At 42.1% G+C, this 22,996-nt stretch overlaps 1 protein-coding gene and 2 non-coding genes across 6 annotated transcripts; all 3 read right to left on the reverse strand.

Moving 5' to 3' along the window:
- Positions 1 to 1,130: 1,130 nt before the first annotated feature.
- Positions 1,131 to 22,423, reverse strand: KANSL2 (KAT8 regulatory NSL complex subunit 2). Of its 4 annotated transcripts, none has more exons than XM_060764139.2 (10): positions 22,335 to 22,423; positions 17,737 to 17,995; positions 13,293 to 13,471; positions 11,574 to 11,688; positions 7,986 to 8,149; positions 7,065 to 7,231; positions 6,525 to 6,621; positions 5,507 to 5,760; positions 2,614 to 2,853; positions 1,131 to 1,777 (listed from the first exon to the last, which is right to left on the reverse strand). In XM_060764139.2, exons 2-10 carry the CDS (start codon positions 17,985 to 17,987, stop codon positions 1,679 to 1,681), a joined length of 1,566 nt encoding a protein of 521 aa, XP_060620122.2. In that variant the 5' UTR covers positions 17,988 to 17,995; positions 22,335 to 22,423; the 3' UTR covers positions 1,131 to 1,678. The 4 variants fall into 4 exon arrangements, with proteins under 4 accessions (XP_060620122.2, XP_060620124.2, XP_060620123.2 ...); XM_060764141.2 differs by having other exon boundaries at positions 22,309 to 22,352; XM_060764140.2 differs by lacking the exon at positions 22,335 to 22,423 and adding an exon at positions 22,201 to 22,293.
- Positions 1,939 to 2,073, reverse strand: LOC132769566 (small nucleolar RNA SNORA2/SNORA34 family). The gene has a single exon (XR_009630891.2). It is a non-coding gene; the product is annotated as a small nucleolar RNA SNORA2/SNORA34 family (small nucleolar RNA).
- LOC132769565 (small nucleolar RNA SNORA2/SNORA34 family) lies at positions 6,309 to 6,444 on the reverse strand. The gene has a single exon (XR_009630890.2). It is a non-coding gene; the product is annotated as a small nucleolar RNA SNORA2/SNORA34 family (small nucleolar RNA).
- Positions 22,424 to 22,996: the final 573 nt, after the last annotated feature.

Below are 22,996 nucleotides of genomic sequence, written 5' to 3' on the forward strand. Positions count from 1 at the left end.
TAAACAAGTCCATCTCAAAGGAATGGAAAATATTAAGGAAAAGCTAGTGATATTAGACATAGGAGGAAAATGTACTTGAAAAAAGTTAAGAAATGTGTTTTCATGGATACATCAGTTCTAAAAATGTTTATTTATGACTGGACGGAGGAAGAAAAAGATTTGTAACATGAAAGGGAGTAAGTCTAGATTTGAGAATCTATGCGCCACCCTAACTGGATTATGCCAATTAATTTCAAGAGAGGCAGCCATAATTGGCAGTAAAATCTTATGCATACACATCTACTCAATAGCAAGCTCGTGAGTTCAAAAGGGATTAAATCTTGAGGAGTGTATAAAATGCAGTCCTAAGTGAACGCTCCCATATTTGAAGAGCTTAAAATTGCCTTTGAAGTATAATATCTGTGAAAAAGCACAGATACAATTCCACCAAGATATTTCACACATCTGAATGCAAATATTAACAAACCAACAGGTACCAGAAACAAGAATTAAAATGCTAGCATTCCTCTGCCGGGAGGGGTAAAGCTTTGTTAATCACTATCAGGACTCTTCCTCCCTCCAAGATGGATGACAGCTTCTGCTGATATTCATCCTAATGAAAAAGGAGTGAAACATGAACTTGTGTGTTTCTACTGAATGCTGCAGGGTTTGGACAGCTCAAGAACACGTGATCTGCATTCCACAACCCTGAGAGAAGTCATTTATTGCAGTGGTTAAACACACACCCCACATCCAATGTTCTGAGCAGTCTGTTTTTAAGTCACTTGGGGACACACGCAAGTTTGCATTTGCTCAAGATGAAATAGGTATGATCACACAGCAATCAACTCAAGTTATCCCCATCGAGCAGCATCTTTTTTTATGAGTTGCAAGAACAGAAATGTTATTCCATCTCCAGAAAATATCTTGCTCTGATGGAGTCTGGAAGGCACCAGGGAAAAGGAATTTGAACTTGTATCAAAGTATGGATACTGAAACTACATCCTTCTGCCCCTGCAAACTCAAAACAATTCCAGTCCAAGGCAAGCCGGTTGATGACTGAAAGACATTTTAAATGTCTCTATATTTTCTCTAGATGCTTTGGAAAGGGAACCCGTTACTTAAGACAGACAGAATAGCAAGCCATAAACTTCCATCTAGTATTTATTTTTATTCTACATAGGATTTATACACAAGTTAAAGCTACAACTGGGAATCTGTTCAGTGTCATAGAAAAAAAAAAACCAGAAAAAAGAACAGTCATGTAGCCTTTGCACAATTATACATTAACAGGCTAATATATAGTACAACTAATAATCTCATCTTTTCCATGAAACCCATGGTTTTAAACACATTCCCAATAACCCAATTTTGGGAGGAAAAAATCTCCAAGTCATACCTTCTTATCAGAGCTTACTATTGTTACCACAAGTATAAATTAGCCACAGCCTCCGTGTATGTGCATTCAACAAACACTGAGAGACTTTCCCATGCTCTATGCCAGTAAAGCTTGTTTAAAACATGTAAAAGGCAATTTAGTAAGTAATTTTTGAAGATCACCAGAAATCTGGGCAATCCGTAGCCTTTCACAGACTTTCTGCTAACGTGAACAAATGACCGAGCAACACAATTCAGTCAGGAGGCATTCAAGAGGAGCAAATACAGCCATCATTCCAATAGGTCTCCATCTGTATTTCTATCAACTGATGGGGACTGGTTCTGAATTCCCATTGGTTGCAGGTTCGTCCTTTTTACCTTGTTCCAGACCAGACCCAGCTGTTACAAAGTGCTGAATATTCTTGGGAAGGGAAGCGGGAGAAGAAAAGAGAAGAAAGCAAAATTAAAGCCGTACCCTGGTTTTTCAACACAATATGATAGTGATCATAAACAACAAATATACAATATTGCAACTCTAAAATTTTAGTGCTGGGACACAGGCAAGAATTATTCTCTGCTCTGTGTTGTTAGTCCCCAATGAATTGGCTGTTCCACTCTGCAATTCAAAACAGCCAACAGACCATGGGAAAATGTTCCTCTGGGCACCTGCTTGAAACTAATGGCTACAGCAAACCATTAGCCTTCATTCAGGGCCTACAGAATGAGCTGGGAATGAATAAGCTTGGGGTTCTTAGGTGACAAAGGCTTCAAACTGCAAAGCATAGTCTCATTTAGAAATGACAAGAGAACAAACAAGAACAAGGTAAACTCTTATGTGTGTATATTTTAAAAAAGTAGTAATCCAACATATAAAAACTTTGAAAGAACCAAACAGTTAAGAATATTTTCCTGAATTAACTCTATAAACATGACGAAACAGGCTTCTACCACCTGCGAACTCCTAACCACCCAGCTAGGCTCCTAACCACCCAGCTAGGCATTAATGCTCCAGGCCAGCTGTGCAATGCTGTTATGGAGAGGGCGATCCTTTTCCCAATCTCCCCCATCCGACATGTACTCTGAGCAGATGGCTAATCCCTTGAAGCACTGGTTATGTTTTCCTTTGTTGCCTGCTTGCACACACAGGAAGGCCAGCTGGTTTAAGGAAATCTACAGACGCAAACCTCAGTGGTTGAACTACTCTCTCCATGCTGTCTGAAAAGAATCCTTCCCCTGATTCCAAGCAAAGCTCAATACCTGTGTCAAGAGCTCTTCCGGTGACTCTGAGGGAGGAGAGACTCTTTGCCTGGGAAAGACCGCTCTCCCTGGCTGTGGCACCTGGTTCAGAAGGCCTTCCTGAGCAGACTCTTCACTTGAATGAACATTTATGGAGCTTCCAGCAACAGTTTTATTCAACTGGTTCTCAAGGACAGTAGAAGGATCGGAAAGCAAAGGAGAAGGGGGACATTGCATGCCATCCCCAACAACATCCAAATCCTAGTAAAACAAAGCAAGAAAAGCTATCTCAGATCGAGTGGAAGAAGACATGCTAATTTTCATCCTCCCACTTGACTCTAACAGCTGTCCAACTTATTCTGAGAGGACAAGTTCAGCATGCACACATACAGTTTAATATCCCTTTCCTCAAAAAAAAAAATGCACAATCTGCTTTGAAGCAGATGCCAGAATCTCATTTCCTCTGGATCACTGAAGTGGGTCCCAGACTTTGTCGAAATGAGTCTGCATTTGCAGACAAAGAGGCACAATATGAATACAGCTGGGCAGGAAAACTATAGTACTTAGACAAAAAGGAACTTTTAAGATTTTTTTTTTGTATCAGGAGAGACTTGACAAACTGCCAATTGCCCGTCCACAAAGACGTTGTCTGGGCGACGCCCAGATATTTTAGCACCCTGTGGAAGGATTCTCTCATGTCCTCACATGAGAAGCTGGAACTGACAGACAGGAGCTCACTCTGCTCCCCAGATCTGAATCGTAGACCTTTTGGTAGCAGTCCTGCCGGCACAAGAGTTTAACCCATTGCACCACAGGGGGCTCCCTATCCCTTAGGATATAATTCATACTAACCAATTTATTTCTATGACTACCAATGCCTGGTCAATGCTGTCTTATTATTTCAGAAAGGGATGTGAAACTGGAAATTCAGAGTAGGGGAAAAGAGCAAGCCAGTGATTTCCTTCTAAAATAAGATTCCCTTGACAAGAATGGCTCCATCAAAATGTGAATCCCACAAGATTAGTTCATTCCAACACTGTTTTTCCCGATGCCTTCTGTTCAATAATGGTCTGGTATTCTCAACTAATTTCAGATCCACTTTTAGAATTGGTCCTAGAATGTTACTGCATTTACACCATTATTTTTCAGATACACACGTTTCAATCAAACCAGATTGCTGTGTTTGGAGTGCTTTTTTTTTAAAAAAAAAGGATTTCAAAATACACAGACTTAGCTTTCATGTAGGTCACTCTAGTAATCTAGGGATTATCGCTCCCCATGCAACCCCTTATGGAATGTACAGGGAAAAAGCTGCTTGCGGGAAAAGCATCTAAATACAGATTTTAATGGTCTGATCTTTTCAAAAATGCTATTACAAGAGATCCAACCTAACTCCTGTGTTCTAGCTCTTTACATCAAAAAGCCTCTATATGAGCCTAAAATGTTTCACTGAAAACCCACATTAAAAGCAGAGAACACCATTTAACTAATGGATTTATTGCTGTATATTAAAATAACTACTTGCTCCAAACAGGTATTGAAGATCCCTCAGTTGTTTATAGGGAAAATCCTTTGAAATTGAACTACACATCCAAAAAGAGCACACACTGCAGACACTTCTCAGAGCTGCTTCCTTTCAGTGAAATTATATTCCCTCAGAGCCTCTGGATTCTTTCTACTAATTAAAACTCACTTTAATACTGATCTGAGTTTTTAATCCTAAAGCTTCATTCCCCCTTGTATTCTCTATCTATTGAAGACCAGGGACTACAATCAGACACCAATCTAATGTTTTGGACGATACTTTCCATCATCTTAAAATACTGGCCACTCTGATGGCACTCATGGGAACTATAGTACAACAAATGTGGACAGCACGAAGACACTACCAAGATACACCAATCTGCTACTGAGCACAATTCAAAGTGCTGGCTTTAGCCTATAAAGCTTTAAACGATTCTGGCCCAGCTTATCTGTACAAACGTATCTCCTTCTATGAACCACCGGGGAGCTTAAGATCATCTGGGTAGGACCTGCTCTTGGTCCCGCCTCCCTCACAGGCACGATTGGTGGAGATGAGAGACAGGGTCTTCCCAGTGGTGGCCCCTCAACTGTGGAACTCCCTCCTCAGCAAAGTTAGATTACCCCACTCCCTTCTGACCTTCCACAAGAGAATGAAAACGTGGCTTTGTGACCAAGCCTTTAAAGAACTTATACAATAGATAGACTTGGACCATTGGAACAGCCCAGATTATACTCATGGATTATGTGTTTAACTTTTAATGTATCGTTTTTAAATATTTTAATTGTTTTAATGTACTTTTAGAACAATTGTTTTAGGGCATCGAACTGTTGCCTGTATGTAAAGCTGCCTTGAGTCCCCTCTGGGGCGAAAGGCGGGGCAGAAATGTCGTAAATAAATAAATACCCACCCACAATTTAGATTAAAATAAGGCTAGTATCTGCCTGCCTTGTTTCATTCACCGAAAGCAATGTAAGACTTCGGTTTACGTGTATTTCTAATTCAGTCATGATTGAACTACTTGTGTTTTTAGCAATCTGTGATCTAGAAATGCTGTTCTATGCATTTTCAAATATTTAAGCAAAACTTAATCTTTTACTAATTGTGTTCTCCAAATCCATTGAGTCTGCTTCTCAGTGTATTGTACATCTCTCTCCCCTTACTTGCATGACGTGTAGCTTCAAGTCATTTCTTTAATGAATGCCTCCTGAAGTGCCATGAACACAGGAGTGAATATACTGAGGACGGTATAGCTGGATTCCCTGCACTGAACAGGATTTGGGCTCAATGGCTTATGTGGCCTTGTCCGACTCTATAATTGTATGAAGACCAGACGTTTTTTCAAAGAAACGCTCCAGATGAAGGACAAGAATATCACTGTTTGTTACTTACATCACTGAATTCCAGTGGCAAGCTCTCTGTGGGCCGGAGTTCTGCTGCACTCAAGTACATATCTGTGGAAGAAGCTTCTAGCTCTTGTGGCACAGACAAGATTTGCTCAGGAACATACATCTGAAGTGGGAGCTGGAGGTGGAGTGGGCAGCAGGGGTCTTCAGACAGGCTTACAGGCACTGGCTTGCTGCAGGACGCTTCTTCTGATCCTTGGCACAGCTTAAAGAGAAGCTGATTGGTATCCTGGCAGATATCTGAAGATGCAGTCAAAGGGTGCAATTTCATGCAAAGGGTTTGGAACTGAGTTTATGGTAAAGGTTTCCCCTTGACATTAAGTCTAATCATGTCTGACTCTGGGGGGTGGTGCTCATTTCTAAGCCAAAGAGCCAGTGTTGTCTGTAGATGCCTCCAAAGTCATGTGGCCGGTATGACTCCATGGAGCGCTGCTATCTTCCTTCTGAAGCAGTACCTATTGATCCACTCACATTTCAGTTGCTAGGTTGGAAGAAGCTGGGGCTAACAGCTCATCCCACTCCCTGGATTCGAATCATTGACCTTTAACTTCAAAATAAAAGCATGCTTATCACATGCTTTTATTTTGAAGTTTCTGTGCCATCTTTTTATTAGCCTAGCTAAGGACAAGTAGTTGACTAATGTATACTATACAGAAAGCTGTTCCCCAGACTCCACACCAGCTTGCTAAAAAGAAGTTTTAGTATGCCTTCTAAAAGAGTCTAATATCTGTGTACATCAAGACACACAGAAATCAGTTATTTGGCCTTATTTTAGGTTTTGAGGGGTTGACTGTTGCTTCCAACTGAATTGGTTGTTCCAGCACAAAGTTATGGAACAGCCAACAGACCACAGAAAGACAATTCTTTGGGCTCCTGCTTGAAACCAGCGGCTACAGCAAGCCACTAGCCTTGATTCAGGGCCAAGAAAAATGATACAAAAAATATTCAACTGGTCAGAGTGCCAAGACTAATCATCCAAACAGCTTAAGAGGTTAAAAGGATACGAGAAAGGCAGTGTCTTGCCATTGGGAGAGACTGGTTTGAACATCGGACATCATCCACAAAAGCCAAACATCTCTGGCTGGAACGAGTAGTATGTGCCTGAAAAATCAGAGAACAAGACGATTGCCAAGGCTATCAGTGAAGAAGTGGCTCTCTTATACAGATTCTTTCTTTTTTAATCACTCACGATATACCCAGCCCACAAAACTAGACATGATTGTCACACTTCTTCCTGTTTCTCATCATAATAAAAACAGCTGAGCTGGTAAAATCAGCCAGGGTAAAAATTGACTGAAACAAAATGTGTTTTGTTGTGAAACTATTTACTTTCCTATGTAGATTCCAAGATGTTATTTCAGACCCTATTTTTGTTGTATTTTGAATATTGCACAGGGACACAAAAATGTTAATATCTAAAATATTTCATTATTATTTTATTTTTATACCCTTCCTTGGGCTTCTTTAAAGAAAATTCTCAGTCCAGAATAATTTGCTCTTCTACTGAGCCAAGCGAGTACCGAACTGCACTTCGGCTCAAATACCTGCTGGGCAGCACCCTCAGTGGCCAGCATTCTGCGCTCCTTCAGTTGCCGGTGCAGAAGAGCCTCCACACCATAGCGCTGCCGGTATCGCCTCAAGTATTTCAGCCGCTTCAGGTTTTCACGTTCTTTGGCCAGAAGTCCCTCTGGGCCTGTCAGGAGGCTGCTGCCTGGAAGACACCAAGGAAGCACCCTCAGGGCAGACTCAAAGTACTACTCTGCCTGTTGCAAATCCTAGCACAGCAAAAACAGAGTGCACCTGTCACCTGACTCAACCTCTTTTGATGAAACAAAAGAAAAGAAACGTCAGCTCAGGACTTCCACTTTGCGGTCGGTTATGCAGGTAAGAAACATTACGTAAAACACAGAATGCATAAAAAACTTGAGCCTGTCCTTATCGAAAGGAATGGACTTTGAAGATATGAAACAGGGTATGCTGTTTGATAGTGCTGGACAGAAGGATGTTGTCTGTTTCAGATAAGTGGTAAAAAGGTTGATTTTAAAAACAGAATTGCCTCCCAGGATCAGCAAAGAAAACAATCTTTATATTTTGTAATATACAAAATGGTACATCAGTTGCTCATACCTCACTCTTGAGGCTTAAAATAGGTTTTGAAGTTTTATGAAGTGTGTACCACATCTGTGCGCGAAATCCAGCTTTCCAGCTCTAGGAGTAGATGGTGCTCAGTATTTCAAATGAGAGTTTAGCAAATTCCTAATTTAAAGACTGCTGTGGCACTATATCAGTTTATATCAACCAGCAAGAACACAAAACAAGTGAACAGTACGGCAATCTTCAACCACAGTGCATTATGACCTGGCAACTTGCATTCTGATGACTGCTCTAATGAATCCCAGATTGTGCTTTGCAAATTGCTGTTTGACATTACAGAGTGGCCCATGTGCAGAATTCGGTCCATTTACCTATGGTTTCATGTTCCACTTTGCGGCTGTGCAAGTAACGGCGTTTTTTCTCTTTCAGGAGGTGCTGAAGCCGTTTAAACTGATCAATGTACAGAGACTGAAGTCGGATCAGTTTCTCCCGCATTATCAGAGCCACTTCCTCAGCAGTGTACACACCAGCATGTCTGTACAAACAAAATCCAATTGAGCAAGTAAGCAGTCTGATTCATAACGTCTCTAATCATTAACATGGACAAGCCAACTAAAGTAGTCTCAGATAGGAAAAGGAAGCTATTTAAGTGAAAAGCAATCGATCAGGCAGACCTGTGACCTTCAAAAATAGAGTACTTAGCGTTATTTTTGAATCTTTGTACAGAAAATGCAAACTTGGCACACTTCAACCCAAAGAACATTATTTCCTATAGGTCACTGAAAAGTTGCAACAGAACCACACACTATTAGTATTTTCAAAGTAAGAGGGTTTTAAGGGCCTGCTATTTGCTGCCACAGTTGAAGACACTAAGGATATGAAGTCAAAATATACTTTCCTAATCGCACTGTTACCCGTCCTATGTGAAATGCGACAAATTTAATTTGAGCTGTAGTCAGCCCATGCAAAGTGGATGGCTATGAATGATACATTGGATAATACAATTCCTCAGGCCTATTTTGTAACCTCTCAAAATGGAAAAGCTAATCTAGATCACATCTACAGATAAAATACTGATTAAACCCATATCCTACCACCTAACCACTGTATTTTATTTATTTACTAGCTTGGGGACCCGGCGCTGCCCGGGTTATTAGAGAAAGTGGGTAATGGCAGTTCTGTATGCCAAGTTTGGTCTTTATTGGTCATTGGATAATGGCTGCATTGTTTTCAGGAAGTGAGTAAAGGAACTTGAAGTCCCATCATCTATGGTCCATCCTCCTCCAAACAGCAGCAGGATATAGAGTGGGTCATAGGGGCTCTGTGTGCCAAATTTGGTCTTTATGAGTCATTGGATGAGGGTGGCAGTGGTTTCAGTAAGTGAGTGAAGGTACTGCAAGTCCCATCATCCATGGTCAACCCTCCTCCAAGCTGCAGCAGGATTTAGAGTGGGTCATGGGGGCTCTGTGTGCTAAGTTTGGTCTTGATCAGTCATTGGATTAGGGTCGTAGTGGTTTCAGTAAGTGAGTAAACATACTGCAAGTCCCATCATCCATGGTCAACCCTCCTTCAAAACTGCAGCAGGATGTAGAGTGGGTCACGGGGGCTCTGTGTGCTAAGTTTGGTCTAGATTAGTCATTGGATGAGAGTTGCAGCAATCTTGGAAAAGGAGTGGAGGTACTTGAAGTCCCATCATCCACGGTCTGTCCTCCTCCAAACTGCACCAAGATGTAGAGTGGGTCATGGGGGCTTTGTGTGCTAAGTTTGGTCTTGATCAGTCATTGGATTAGGGTTGCAGTGGTTTCAGTAAGTGAGTAAACGTACTGCAAGTCCCATCATCCATGGTCAACCCTCCTCCAAAACTGCAGCAGGATGTAGAGTGGGTCTTGTGTGCTCTGTGTGCCAAGTGTGGTCTTGATTGGTCATTAGAAGAGGGTTGCAGCAATCTTTGGAAGGGAGTGGAGGTACTTGAAGTCCCATCATCCATGGTCTGTCCTCCTCCAAACTGCAGCAGGATGTAGAGTGGGTCATTGGAGCTCCATGTACCAAGTTTAGTCTTGATTAGTCATTGGCGAGGGTCTCAGTGATCTCAGGAAGTGAGCAAAGGTATTGCAAGTCCCATCATCCATCTCCAAAGTTTTCCAAATAACACCAGGACGTAAAGTGGGTCATGAGAGGTCTATGTGCCAAGTTTGGTCTTGATCCGTCATTGGATGAGGTTTGCAGAGGTCTCAGAATGTGAGTGAAGGTACTGGAAGTTCCATCATCCATGGTCCACCCTTCTCCAAAACTGCAGCAGGATGTAGAGTGGGTCATGGGGGCTCTGTGTGCCAACTTTGGTCTTGATTGGTCATTAGATAAGTTCTGCAGCAGTCTTGGGGAGTGGAGGTACTTGAAGTCCCATCATCCATGGTCTGTCCTCCTCCAAAGTGCACCAGGATGTAGAGTGGGTCATTGGAGCTCCATGTGCCAAGTTTAGTATTGATGAGTCATTGGCGAGGGTCTCAGGAAGTGAGTGAAGTGACTGCAAGTCCCATCATCCATTGTCAAAGTCTTCCAAACTGCACCAGGATGTAGAGTGGGTCATGCTGGGTCTCTGTGTAAATTGTGGTCCTGATCCATCATTGTTGGCTGTTATAATGGTCTTAGGAAGGGAGTGCAGGTATTGCAAGTCCCATCGTCCATGGTGCATCCTCCTTCAAACTGCACCTGGATGTAGAGTGCGTCATGGAGACTCAGTGTGCCAAGTTTGGTATTTTTTGGTAATTGGATGAGGGTTGCAGTGGTCTGAAGAATGAGCAATGGTACTGCAAGTCCCATAATCCATGGTCCATCCCCAGCCAAACCACACCAGGATGTAAAGTGGGTCATGAGAGGTCTCTGTGCAAAGTTTGGTCCTGCTCAGTCATTGGATAAGGTTAACAGCGGTCTCAGAATGTGAGTGGTGGTACTGGAAGTCCCATCATCCATGGTTCATAGTCCTCCAAACTGCAGTAGGATGTAGAGTGGATGATGGGGGCTCTGTGTGCCTATTTCGGTCTGTATTGGTAGTGTTCTGACCCAGCCCCCGGCCTTTCCTTTCCTCTCTTTCTCATCTCGGAATGTTGGATTTGAGGCTGGCCAATCAGAGACCATATGCAAATTTCCTTCTGTCATGCCCCGTTTTTGCCATGAACCCTCTTCTCCACCAGGGGCTCCTATTGAAGCTGACCAATCAGAGACCATATGCAAATAGCACCACAGCAGCAGCCAATCAGAACGCTGGCACATACACCTTCCGCCCTCCGCACCTCTGTCCTTCCCATACAAACACTCTTCTTTATTATATATATAGATTTACAGTATTAATTATTCCACCCTTCTCACCTCGAAGGGGACTTAGGGCGGATCACAACGCACACATACATGGCAAACATTCAATGCAGTTTTTTAGACATACCAGACATACAGACAGAGGTAATTTAGCATTTTTTTCCAACTTTGGCTCCTGGAGATTGCTTGATTTCGGCCACAGGGAGGAGTTGTGCCTTCATAAACTATGACGTCGAGCCTTTGTTCGTAGTAATTCCTCCTTGCTTTTTGATCTCTGGCATTTTTATGGTGTCATAAATTAACCTCACTATTTTAAGCTGTCCCTAATTTCTTTACTTGCAGCGCAGCTGTTTTCGAACTGCTTAGGTGAACAGTAAGCTGGGCTATTAACAGTCGAAGCTCAAACCCAACTCAGCCTTTGAACTTGCCACCTTCTGGTCAGCAGTGATTTACTGCTGTTAGTGATTAAACAGCTGTGCTACAGCCCGGCTCTATATTTTAAATTTAAGGTATATGAAGCCAAAGCCACCCCTTTCCCCCTGTAAAACAACGACTAATGGAATAACGTTCTGTAACTCTCCAAGTCTTTTTGAAGTGGGCTCCAATTTTGAATTGTGCTACACCTGACAAGGACCCACACAACTTACTTCAATGGGTCTTCCTGGTCACTGTCAATGCTATCTGCTTCACTGTCAGGATCACCTCGCCATGTCTGATCCACAGTCAAAGCCTCCTGCTCTCCTTCGCTCCAGCTGTCTTCATCTGGAAACAGACAAACCCATTATATTTGCGATTTGGGGAAAAAAACTTTGTTCAGGTTCTCAATCCTACTTCAGAAGGCTTTAACATAGTCTCAAAAACATTAAGTGAACATGAAATAGTTTTCCCAGGCTATCCAGAAGAAAAATAAATGAAACTCTATGCTGCAAGCAGAAGTAACCAGTGAATTCCAAGCAGCCAGAAGAACCAAAATTCAGAGAACATTTTTGCAAATCCTGAATTTATTTTGTCACATGGTGGATTGAGTGAGTCCAGCAGAAGATATGAAACATATTTATGTAAGATCTATTTAAACACAATGATAATTGCTGCAAGAGCAAATACTACTCCAAATTTACCCCTCAGTTGTGTAAAAAAATCTGACTTGTCTACAATCAGCCTTGATACTCCAAGTAAATGAGCTCTGCATTACGGCTGTGTTAGGCAGTATACAACTGGAAAGCCACATGAACATCCCGCTCTTTTCCCAGCACATCTATTTTGTCATCATATTCAACAAATGATACTGAAGTTTTCCTTAATTAAAACAACTGTCCATGACTGTCAACATATCATAAAAATACAGAAACCATACATTTAATTACATTCTTCATGTCTTACTTTAACTGTGCATGAACGACTGATATTACTATATATATTTGGACATTTCTTGGTATTACACATTGAAGGAAGATATTACTCAGGATCTACAGATCTAGTAGTCTTTGGAAACCTTATCTCCACAGCAGATACCAATAACATTACACTGGCGAAGATGCCAATGCCAGTACAAGTGTAGCACCTACAGCCAAATTACCAGAAGCACTACAACAACACTGAAGGATATTTCTAAGAGGAGACGTATTTGCCCAGGAGCTGCCCAAGAGCCAATGGCGCAGCTTTGCCTCGTGATTTAAGTTCCTTTCACTATTACCACATCCTTGCTTGGCTCCAAGCGCTTTTATGTCTGCATAATAGACTATTACATTTTTTTTTACATTTTTAAAAGATATTTGTGTTTTAAAATTTAGAGTAACCAATTTTTGTTGTATCGTGTTTCTATAAAGCATATGCTACCTTGAATCTCATGTTGAGAAAATATGAGATATTAGTATTAATTTTTTTAAAAAATTACAGAACTGTATCACCAATAAGATTTTGGCCTTACAGCTACATAAAATAGGCACGAAGCAGTAGCAATACATGGTAGAAAAGGAAAACATGTCACTCCAACACTTCCCCCAATGTATTATTCAAAGTAGTGTGACGCACAAGAACATATGACTAAAGAAATATAATGCAGCATCCAATGCGAAGTCTGCCATTTGCAGGTGCCAGTTTCCTTAATTTGTTTGTTTATTATCTACAATAGAAGTGAGAAATATGGTGGTTCAAATACTGTGTTCTCAAGTTCCCATCAGCCTATCTATAAGGGCAATGATAAAGAATGAAGGTGAAATACCAGCAGCGCTTGGAAGATCACAGATCCCCCTGAAGCACAAAATGGAAACCTTTTCTTAGGATATAACATGACAACTCCGATTCCAATGTTCATACTTCTTAATGACAAAAATATTCAAGTTCTGATTATTTTATACTCCACATACCCAGTATCCTGCTAGCTTCACTGCGGCTACTCTCTGCAGTCTGAGAACTCAACTCTGTCTTGGCATATGAACTCAGCTGACAGAGGAGAGACTCTCGTACTGGACTAGGGTTGGATTTCTTCATCTGAGCTTGTAGTGCCAAGGCATTTCTGCGAGTATGTTCAGCACAGAATGACACACTATATATGCATGGAGAGAGAGAAAAGGAAATCAACATTTTATGGACTCAAATTAACCAAACAAAAAGCAATTCATTTTGTTTCAGATGGAATGCAGAAATTAATACAAAGCCTGTTGATTTCAATCTGAATTACAGAAGTGAGCACATCAACTACTGTCAAGCAGAGAACACATTAAATTCTACAATAAGAAAACATCAAAGCAACACATTATAATGCACCTCTTTCTGGAACTGAAATTTGTGGACCCAAGATACTGCTGTGTTAAAAAAGGGTATTTCCAAACAAGGAAACACACCCCTTTTCTATGTGAAACTAAAAGGCAGGCATTTCTGTTGAACAGCTATGCCATTTTGTCTTGACACTATATATGAAAGTTTTGTTTTGGAGGAACAGATAAATTAAACTTAGCATTTGTTCAAACCTAAAACCAGGTTTTTAAAATTAATTGTACTGAATTGCCTTCTTTCAAATGTGAAGGAACAAAGTTATATGACATCGAAAAAAGAGATTTGATTTTGGTTATACAATATTTGCACACAATTCTAAGCAAGAATTTATCAGAGTCCTTGTTTATCACTTACTAACACATTGAATGTGCATGTTTCCAAATTACCTCTGGCTGGCTTCTCTTGCAAGTGGAGTTGCTCATAATCCAGGAATGTAACAGTACAGAAAAATGAAGCATTATATGTGAACCTAGATGCAAACTTGTCTCTTTTTTAAGATCCTTGGCTTCAGAAGCTAACTTGAAAGCATTCTCCAAGTTTACACTTCATGGGGCACTCTGGCTAAGTTAAAAGTCGAAACTGATTCACTGATGTTGCCCACCAGCATGCCAGGATTACCACTAAGTGCCACACATAAGAATGATAAATGGTCTGTTTATTTAAAAAGTATTACCCAATTAGCTGAAAAGAAAAAAGGGTGCCATGACTCTTCATCTCATAAACCATTACATAATTCGGAATCAATTGTATGGATTAATTTGTGGCCAACATAATGTAGTGGTTAGAGCTTTCCCCTTTGGTCATATCCAGGTAGTGATGATGTGTGACCAATGGCGGACACCCCAGCTTTTGGTATATGGTGTCCAGAATTCCTTTGTGCTCATATGCTAATCACAGAAGTTGGGGAGGTTTTTTGGGAATCTAGATTATGGCTTCCCAAAACCCTTTTTTCTGGATCATTCAATTTGAACTTCAAAGAGTAACTCCTCCAAACTCCAGTTATTGAATATACACATAAAGTCCCAGGGGAAGGTCATTATCTGAGGCATTATGTGTCATCAATATGCTGACAACACTCAATTCTTACTCCTTCTCTCCTGCCACAAAGGAAGCAGTCAATAGCCTTGAACACTATCTGAGTTCAATAATGGGCTGGATGTGGGTGAATAAGCTGGAATTAAATACTGGGAAGATAGCAATTCTGTTGGTCAGCAGTACACCTGACCTAGGAACTGAATCCATTCTGTTCTGGAAGGGATTGTGCTGCCCCAACAGGACTACTTCAGAGTGAGGGAGCAGCCCATAACCCTCTACTGTTCCTGAACTTCCAAGTGACAGTGAGAAGCATCTTTGCACACTTCTGTTTAGTGAACTAGCCATTATCTTTTAAGAACTGGTTTAAATTGGAACAGCCACTTATGGTCTGTTAACATTACACGAGGAATGCTGCACTGTACTTTATATGGAGGTAGCTTGCAGAATCCAGACCTTTCAACAGCTCTTTAATATAGCCTTTCCATTTTTATTGTTACATTGTTTTCAGTGTTTTAATTATTTCCACCTTATTGTTTGCCTTAAGTGATTTTTAGTTGAAAAGAGATATACATATAGCAAGGTACAAAGTACATTTGAAATATAGTTACTGCTATCCACAGTCTAGAAAAATAATTTGGTGTTGTGATAACAGATGGTTCCCCAAACCTGAGAAGGCAAACTGATGTGCCTGAGATGGCTTTGATTTTAACTCCGTTCAATATCAACCAGCATGGTCAAATATCAGGAATTCTGGGAACTATAGTTCAACAAATCTGGAAACTACCTGACTGCGTGTCACTGTTCTAGACAGGTCCTAGTTAATAACAACCATTAATGGAGGGACCTAACAAATAACTGAAACTAACTGAAAATGGAAGTAAAAGCTTTCAATTTCTTCCTCAGGAGTATGCTGGAAGATAAAATGAGAAGTAATCAGACTGCCTGAAACTTGGAACATTTCATGCATGGAGTATAAACTACAGTATCCTGTTACATAACATCAACACAGACTAAGAATAACCAGTCTCCAGAACATTTCATCTTAAGTTCTGCACCACAGGCTACAACATAGAGGCTGTCAGTTTGTTTTTGCTACAGCTACAGGCAGTTTCCAAGTTAAAAACATCTGACTTACAAATGACTAATAGTTAAGAACCAGGATGAGACAACAGGAAGTGAGAGAAATCTATACCTAGGAAGGGAAACTGATCCTTGAAAGAATTATCATGGGGAAAGGTGTCTCCACTGAAGCTTTACCACCAATCTTTGTTTCCACAACAAGCCACATTTTCGAAATCCAATGATCACAGGGACAGAAATTGAGGTGAAATCTTCTGAACAGGGACACAGGCAGAAAAACAAACACCACAGCACAACTCTATGGCTAAAATGTACCGGATTTGACTTACATAAAAATTCAACTTAAGAACAAACCTACAGAACTTATCTTGTTTATAACTTGGGAAACGCCTGTACTAATCATGTTGGAAACATGTGGGTGTGTCCCCAAACAGAAATAGTTTACAGATTAGAGAATGATGAAATAATTGCAGAAATGTTCTTCAGGAGCATAAGAAGGCTAACTGAGTGGTTGAGTTCCCCGAAATCCCCCCACCCGTTTCATCCAAATTTCTTTGGAGCGTGAAGGCTCCAGTTTTTTCTTTGCAACATCTCTTCATATCTCTATGGGCAACATTTCTCCAGAGTCTTAAACAGAAGTCATTTCTAGACATACCTAAAAATGACAAGAAATAAAGCTGGGATCATCTGCATCTTAAACATATGCTAAACTACTACATCTCATCCTAAGTTCTACCTCTGAGAATGTGTCTGGGAGTAAAGCAATTGCACAGTCTGGGGACTGAAGACACAGAAGCTCAGCTACTAATGCTCAAAGAACAACTGAAATTATGCCCTGGGCCCCCAGGCAGTTATGTAAGATATGATTAAATAACTATACAAGGAGGATAAAATGAGGAGATACTCATTTTATCCTGCTTGTATAGTTATTTAACTATATATGAGGAGCTACAAGGACTACTTCTATTCACTTTTGATACACACCACTGCTCTGGGGCATCACCTTCTCTTGCCAAAACTCAAGTCTAGTATTAGCTGATACCTGCTTTCACCAGCTTTCATCCCATCTCATTCTCACAACTGCTGACAACCGGCTGGTCTACTGTCTGGATACATGTTTCTTAAGTCTCCATGCCCAGAACTATACATCTTTCCACTGATGCACACAATTTGTTTTTGCTGTGCTGTCAATAGTTCAGTTTTAAAAATTTGAACAAGCATTTTCTTTAAGTACAAAATTTCCCAGAATATTATGTTAAAAGGTTACTGACCCTATCACTTGAATGAGACAATACTCTCACTCTGCACTAAGAGGCACTTGCACAATACACACAAATTACATACTGTGACACTCATGTTTAATAGCCCACGCATAATTTGATCAAACTGTGCAGAGCAAATCAAAGGTGAAGATTACTACTGGGGGATAAAGAGGCAGTAATGGAATTGGGGGAGGGAAGGAGAAGGGAGGAAGGTCCCTTAAAATCCCAGTTACTGACCATATGAGAGCCAGTGTGGTTTGGTTGGTTGAGCATTAGACTATAACTCTCAAAACCATGATTCAAATCCCTGCTCACCTATGGAAATCAACTGGGTGAGCTTGGGCAATTTACTCTCTTTCAGAGGAAGGCAAAAGAAAAACCTCCTCTGAAGAAATCCTCCCCCCACCTGCCAACCACGTTAGGCATCACCATAAGGTGGAAACACAAAACACGCAACTGACTAGATGTCTTGAGTCACACAGTACTTATTAGATCAAAAGTTGTTATAAGCTCTTTAATCAGTTCCTCTAAGAAATCCCACTAATACTACTATAGCATCACATTGTTCATTTATAAATTGCCTTCCATCAAGATTCTCAGAATAGGATACTAGAGGTTACAAAGTATCTAAAGATAACACAAACTTGAAGACACCTACCCATCCTTCTTCTCAGGCTTAGGAGCTGCGTTTGGGCATCTCTTCCCATTCTTCGTGGAAATGTAGCTACACTGCTTGAAGGGCGCATTCCTGTCTTCAAGGATGTGCTTAATGCAGAACTCATGCCCCTCCAAACGTGGCTGGGAGCACGGCCGATGGGCAAAGGCACACGACAAGGCTTCTGGCTGCCTTGGCACAGGGGTAAGTCGCCCCCTACTCGATGGCAAAACATGGATGCGAATTCTGTTCATGCCAATGTCTACAAAAAGCATTTGGTTAACGTATAGTATGATGGACATGAGTGGCAAATTTACAGAATATTAATGAAAAGAGTTGATTCCCTACTGCATTGCATTCAAATATAATTAATAAGGAAGGGAAATAGGTCTGCATTTTTACCCCATGAATAAAGGCTCTTTTATCATAACCCACTATGAACCATTACTTTAATTATATATTTGATATATACTATGGGCCCTCTATATCCATGGATTCTGCCTCAAAAAATAAAAGTAAAGGTTGTGTCCAACTCTAGGGGTTGGTGCTCATTTCCATTTCTAGGCCAAAGAGCTCTCGTTGTCCGTAGACATCTAAGTCATGTGGCTAGCGTGACTCCATGGAGCGCCACTACCTTCCTGCAGAAGCGGTAGATATTAATCTACTCACATTTGCATGTTTTCAATGTTTCTATGTTTTTAAACTGCTAAGTTGGCAGAAGCTGGGCTAACAGCAGGAGCTCAGCCTGCTCGCCGGATTTGAAGTGCTGGCCTTTTGGTCAGTAAATTCAGCAGCTCAGCAGTTTAACCCACTGCGCCACCAGAGGGCCTTTCCGCCTCCATAGTTTGAATATATTCTTAAAAACAAACCTTGGACTTCCTATCTATATCTATTTATCTTAACTTACCTATCTAAAATATGTTTGTATGTGTATGTGTCTGGCCAATTTACAAGACGATTGCCACTCCCAGACAGAACTGTGACCCCCACTGAATTTTAGCACTGATCTGGGCTACTTGCCAACTTTTTCATCCATCCCCTGCAGAGGATTGTTAAGTATCTTTTAGAGGACAAGTGCCAGAGGGTGACTATCACAGTGGCAACAAGGCTGAGAAAGCAACTAACCTCCAATGTGGGTATTAATTGTAACAATGTAGATTTAGTTCTTGTGGGTTTTTTCGGGCTATATGGCCATGTTCTAGAGGCATTTCTCCTGACGTTTCGCCTGCATCTATGGCAGGCATCCTCAGAGGGTGAGGTCTGGAGCTGGGAAAAAAGAGAGGGTTTATATATCTGTGGAAAGACCAGGGTGAGACAAAAGGCTTTTGTAAGATGGGCTAGGTGTGAATCTTTTCAATTGACCACCTTGATTAGCATACAATGGGCTGACTGTGCCTGGAGCAAACTCTTAATGAAATGTGATTAGATGTCCCTGCCTGTTTTTCTCTCTGTTGTTTTAATTTTAGAATTTTTTAAAACTGGTAGCCAAATTTTGTTCATTTTCATGGTTTCTTCCTTTCTGTTGAAATTGTCCACATGTTTGTGGATTTCAATGGCTTCTCTGTGTAGCCTGACATGGTGGTTGTGAGAGTGGTCCAGCATTTTTGTGTTCTCAAATAAAATGCTGTGTCCAGGTTGGTTCATCAGGTGCTCTGCTATGGCTGATTTCTCTGGTTGGAGTAGTCTGCAGTGCCTTTCGTGTTCCTGGATTCTTGTTTGGGCGCTGCGTTTGGTGGTCCCTATGTAGACTTGTCCACAGCTGCATGGTACACGGTAGACTCCTGCAGAGGTGAGAGGATCCCTCTTGTCCTTTGCTGAACGTAGCATTTGTTGAATTTTCTTGGTGGGTTTGTAGATAGTTTGTATGTTGTGTTTCCTCATCAGCTTCCCTATGCGGTCAGTGGTTCCCTTGATATATGGCAGGAACACTTTTCCTCTGGGTGGATCTTCATCTTTACTCTTGTGGCTTGTTCTTGGTCTTGCAGCTCTTCTGATGTCTGAGGTGGAGTATCCATTGGCCTGTAGAGCCCAGTTGAGGTGGTTCAGTTCATCTTGGAGGAGGTGGGGTTCACAGATTCTTTTTGCACGGTCTGCCAAGGCTTTGATGGTGCTTCTTTTTTGACTTGGGTGATGGTTGGAGTTTTTATGTAGATATCTATCTGTGTGTGTGGGTTTTCTGTAGACGGTGTGACCTGTCTGTGTTCCTGCCATATATCAAGGGAACCACTGACCGCATAGGGAAGCTGATGAGGAAACACAACATACAAACTATCTACAAACCCACCAAGAAAATTCAACAAATGCTACGTTCAGCAAAGGACAAGAGGGATCCTCTCACCTCTGCAGGAGTCTACCGTGTACCATGCAGCTGTGGACAAGTCTACATAGGGACCACCAAACGCAGCGCCCAAACAAGAATCCAGGAACACGAAAGGCACTGCAGACTACTCCAACCAGAGAAATCAGCCATAGCAGAGCACCTGATGAACCAACCTGGACACAGCATTTTATTTGAGAACACAAAAATGCTGGACCACTCTCACAACCACCATGTCAGGCTACACAGAGAAGCCATTGAAATCCACAAACATGTGGACAATTTCAACAGAAAGGAAGAAACCATGAAAATGAACAAAATTTGGCTACCAGTTTTAAAAAATTCTAAAATTAAAACAACAGAGAGAAAAACAGGCAGGGACATCTAATCACATTTCATTAAGAGTTTGCTCCAGGCACAGTCAGCCCATTGTATGCTAATCAAGGTGGTCAATTGAAAAGATTCACACCTAGCCCATCTTACAAAAGCCTTTTGTCTCACCCTGGTCTTTCCACAGATATATAAACCCTCTCTTTTTTCCCAGCTCCAGACCTCACCCTCTGAGGATGCCTGCCATAGATGCAGGCGAAACGTCAGGAGAAATGCCTCTAGAACATGGCCATATAGCCCGAAAAAACCCACAAGAACTGAGTGATTCCGGCCATGAAAGCCTTCGACAATACAATGTAGATTTATCTTGTACAATGGACTTCTCCTGAGATGGGAGAATTTATAATGACTGCTGGTTTTACTGCTGGGTCTATGGACCGCAATAAATATTGTTGTTGTTCTAGATCTGGGATATTTGGCACACAAAACTCCCATTACCAACAGAAAATACTGGAGGGTTTCTTTTTTTTTGGGGGGGGGGGGAGATTATGAGAGCTGCAGCCCACCCACATACAGAGACCATTGTGATCCTCACTGATGATGGATCTGGACTAAACTTGGCAGACAGATCCCTTATGACCAACTGTAAATACTGCGGGGTGGGTGGAAGGGGGCAATGGCAGAAGGTGAGTGGTAGTTTATCCACATCCTTACACATTTTCTAATGGAACTATTAATAAAACCGAAAAAGTATGCATGACTTTTATCCTTACCAAATACAAAAGCTGGTCATCACTGGGTACCAATGGTAAAGGTTTCCCCTGACATTAAGTCTAGTTGTGCCCAACTCTGGAGGTGGTGTTTATCTCCATTTCTAAGCCGAAGAGCCAGCATTGTCCGTAGACGCCTCCAAGGTCATGAGGCCAGCATGACTGCATGGAGTGCTGTTACGTTCCACTGAAGTGGCACCTATTGATCTACTCACATTTGCATGTTTTCGAGCTGCTAGGTTGGCAGAAGCTGGGGCTAACAACGGGAGCTTAACCTGCTCCCGGGAATAGAATTGCCGACCTCTCTGTCAGCAGCTCAGCAGCTTAACTCGCTGCACCACCGGGGGTTAGTATATAATTAAAGTGAATGTATGTGTGTGTGTGTGCATGCATGTATGCTTATACCACAAAGGCTCTTCTATAGCTTGATGGATCTGGACCAAACATAGCACATGTGCCTATCATAATCCAATTTAAAATAATTGAGGGGTTTTGACTAAAAAAACAACAACTAGAGGTGAGGGAAAGGAACAAAGCAGATTGGCTGTTGCTAGGTGAAGTGGCTCTCTGTCACGTGACTGAGAGGGAAGGGGGAGAGAGGGAAGGAAAGAAATAGAAAGGCTTTTAGGGGCCTCCCAGGCGCCCATATCATTCCCATAGAGAAGTTACATGGTAGGTAAGTTCTGAAGAGCCACGGAACCAATGCAGGCGCAGATAACGCCGAGTGTACTGGCTAGTTTGAACTAAGGAACACCACTATACTCAGCGCCCACGGGTGGAAGCAAACCTCCGCGGATACCGAGAGCTCACTGTAAGAAGTAGCAGCCACCCTTTCCCAATTTCCATCTGAATTGGATCCATTTTCCAGGCCTCCTCTGCTTCAACGCCCTCGAAGGCGAGGCGCGCGTTCCTGCCTCCTTCCCCTGTGTCCCCTCCCTCGTCTCCCTTGGCACCAGGCTTACTAACTACAGATCGCCTGTTTCCAGCAGGGAAAGCAAACGAAGCCGTTGTTTTAACGGGTAGACGTGAAGTACAGGCCCTGCCCCTAACCAGCTGAGTAACAGGGACCCTTTCCTTGTCTTTCCGCCTCCTTCGGCCATTACAACCGCTCTCAGGCCCAGACAATCCGAGCAGGCCTTCTTCTCCCCGCCGCCTCACCTCGGGCCCCTCCGCCGCCATCTTACCTTCCCTCTCGTGTTCTCAGCTCACACCTTCGCAAGGCCTCCAGCGCTCGGCTCGCCGACCAATCCGAAGACGGCCTGAGCACGGCCGCGATTGGTTAAAAGAGGCGTCACTCAGATGAGGTGGAGCAATGAGGTGCCGGTCTTCTCTCCTTCCTTCCTTCTCCCCGCCCACTGAACGATACAGGCTAATGGACATTGCTCAGAGCGGGAAGAGTCCGACTGGTCTATTGGCTGCGATGCTTGTCGCGTAAGCAAGGGCGGGGTTTGAGGTTGAGTGACAGCAGGGCGGCCGCGTGCTTTCCCTTCCGCCGGAAGGAAGGGCGCGTCTCGCTTTTTTAGGTCCTTTTGAAACAGGAAGCTCTCTAGGTTCTTGTGGGTTTTTTCGGGCTATATGACCATATTCTAGAGGCATTTTCTCCTGACGTTTCGCCTGCATCTATGGCAAGCATTCTCAGAGGTAGTGAGGTCTGTTGGAATTAGGAAAATGGGTTTATATATCTGTGGAATGACCAGAGTGGGACAAAGAGCTCTTCTCTGTTGGAGCTAGGTGTGAATGTATTGTCGAAGGCTTTCATGGCTGGAATCACTAGGTTCTTGTGGGTTTTTCGGGCTATAGGGCCATGTTCTAGAGGCATTTCTCCTGGCGAAACGTCAGGAGAAAT

This window comes from Anolis sagrei, chromosome 2, assembly GCF_037176765.1.
Source record: "Anolis sagrei isolate rAnoSag1 chromosome 2, rAnoSag1.mat, whole genome shotgun sequence".
Taxonomy (NCBI): domain Eukaryota; kingdom Metazoa; phylum Chordata; class Lepidosauria; order Squamata; family Dactyloidae; genus Anolis; species Anolis sagrei.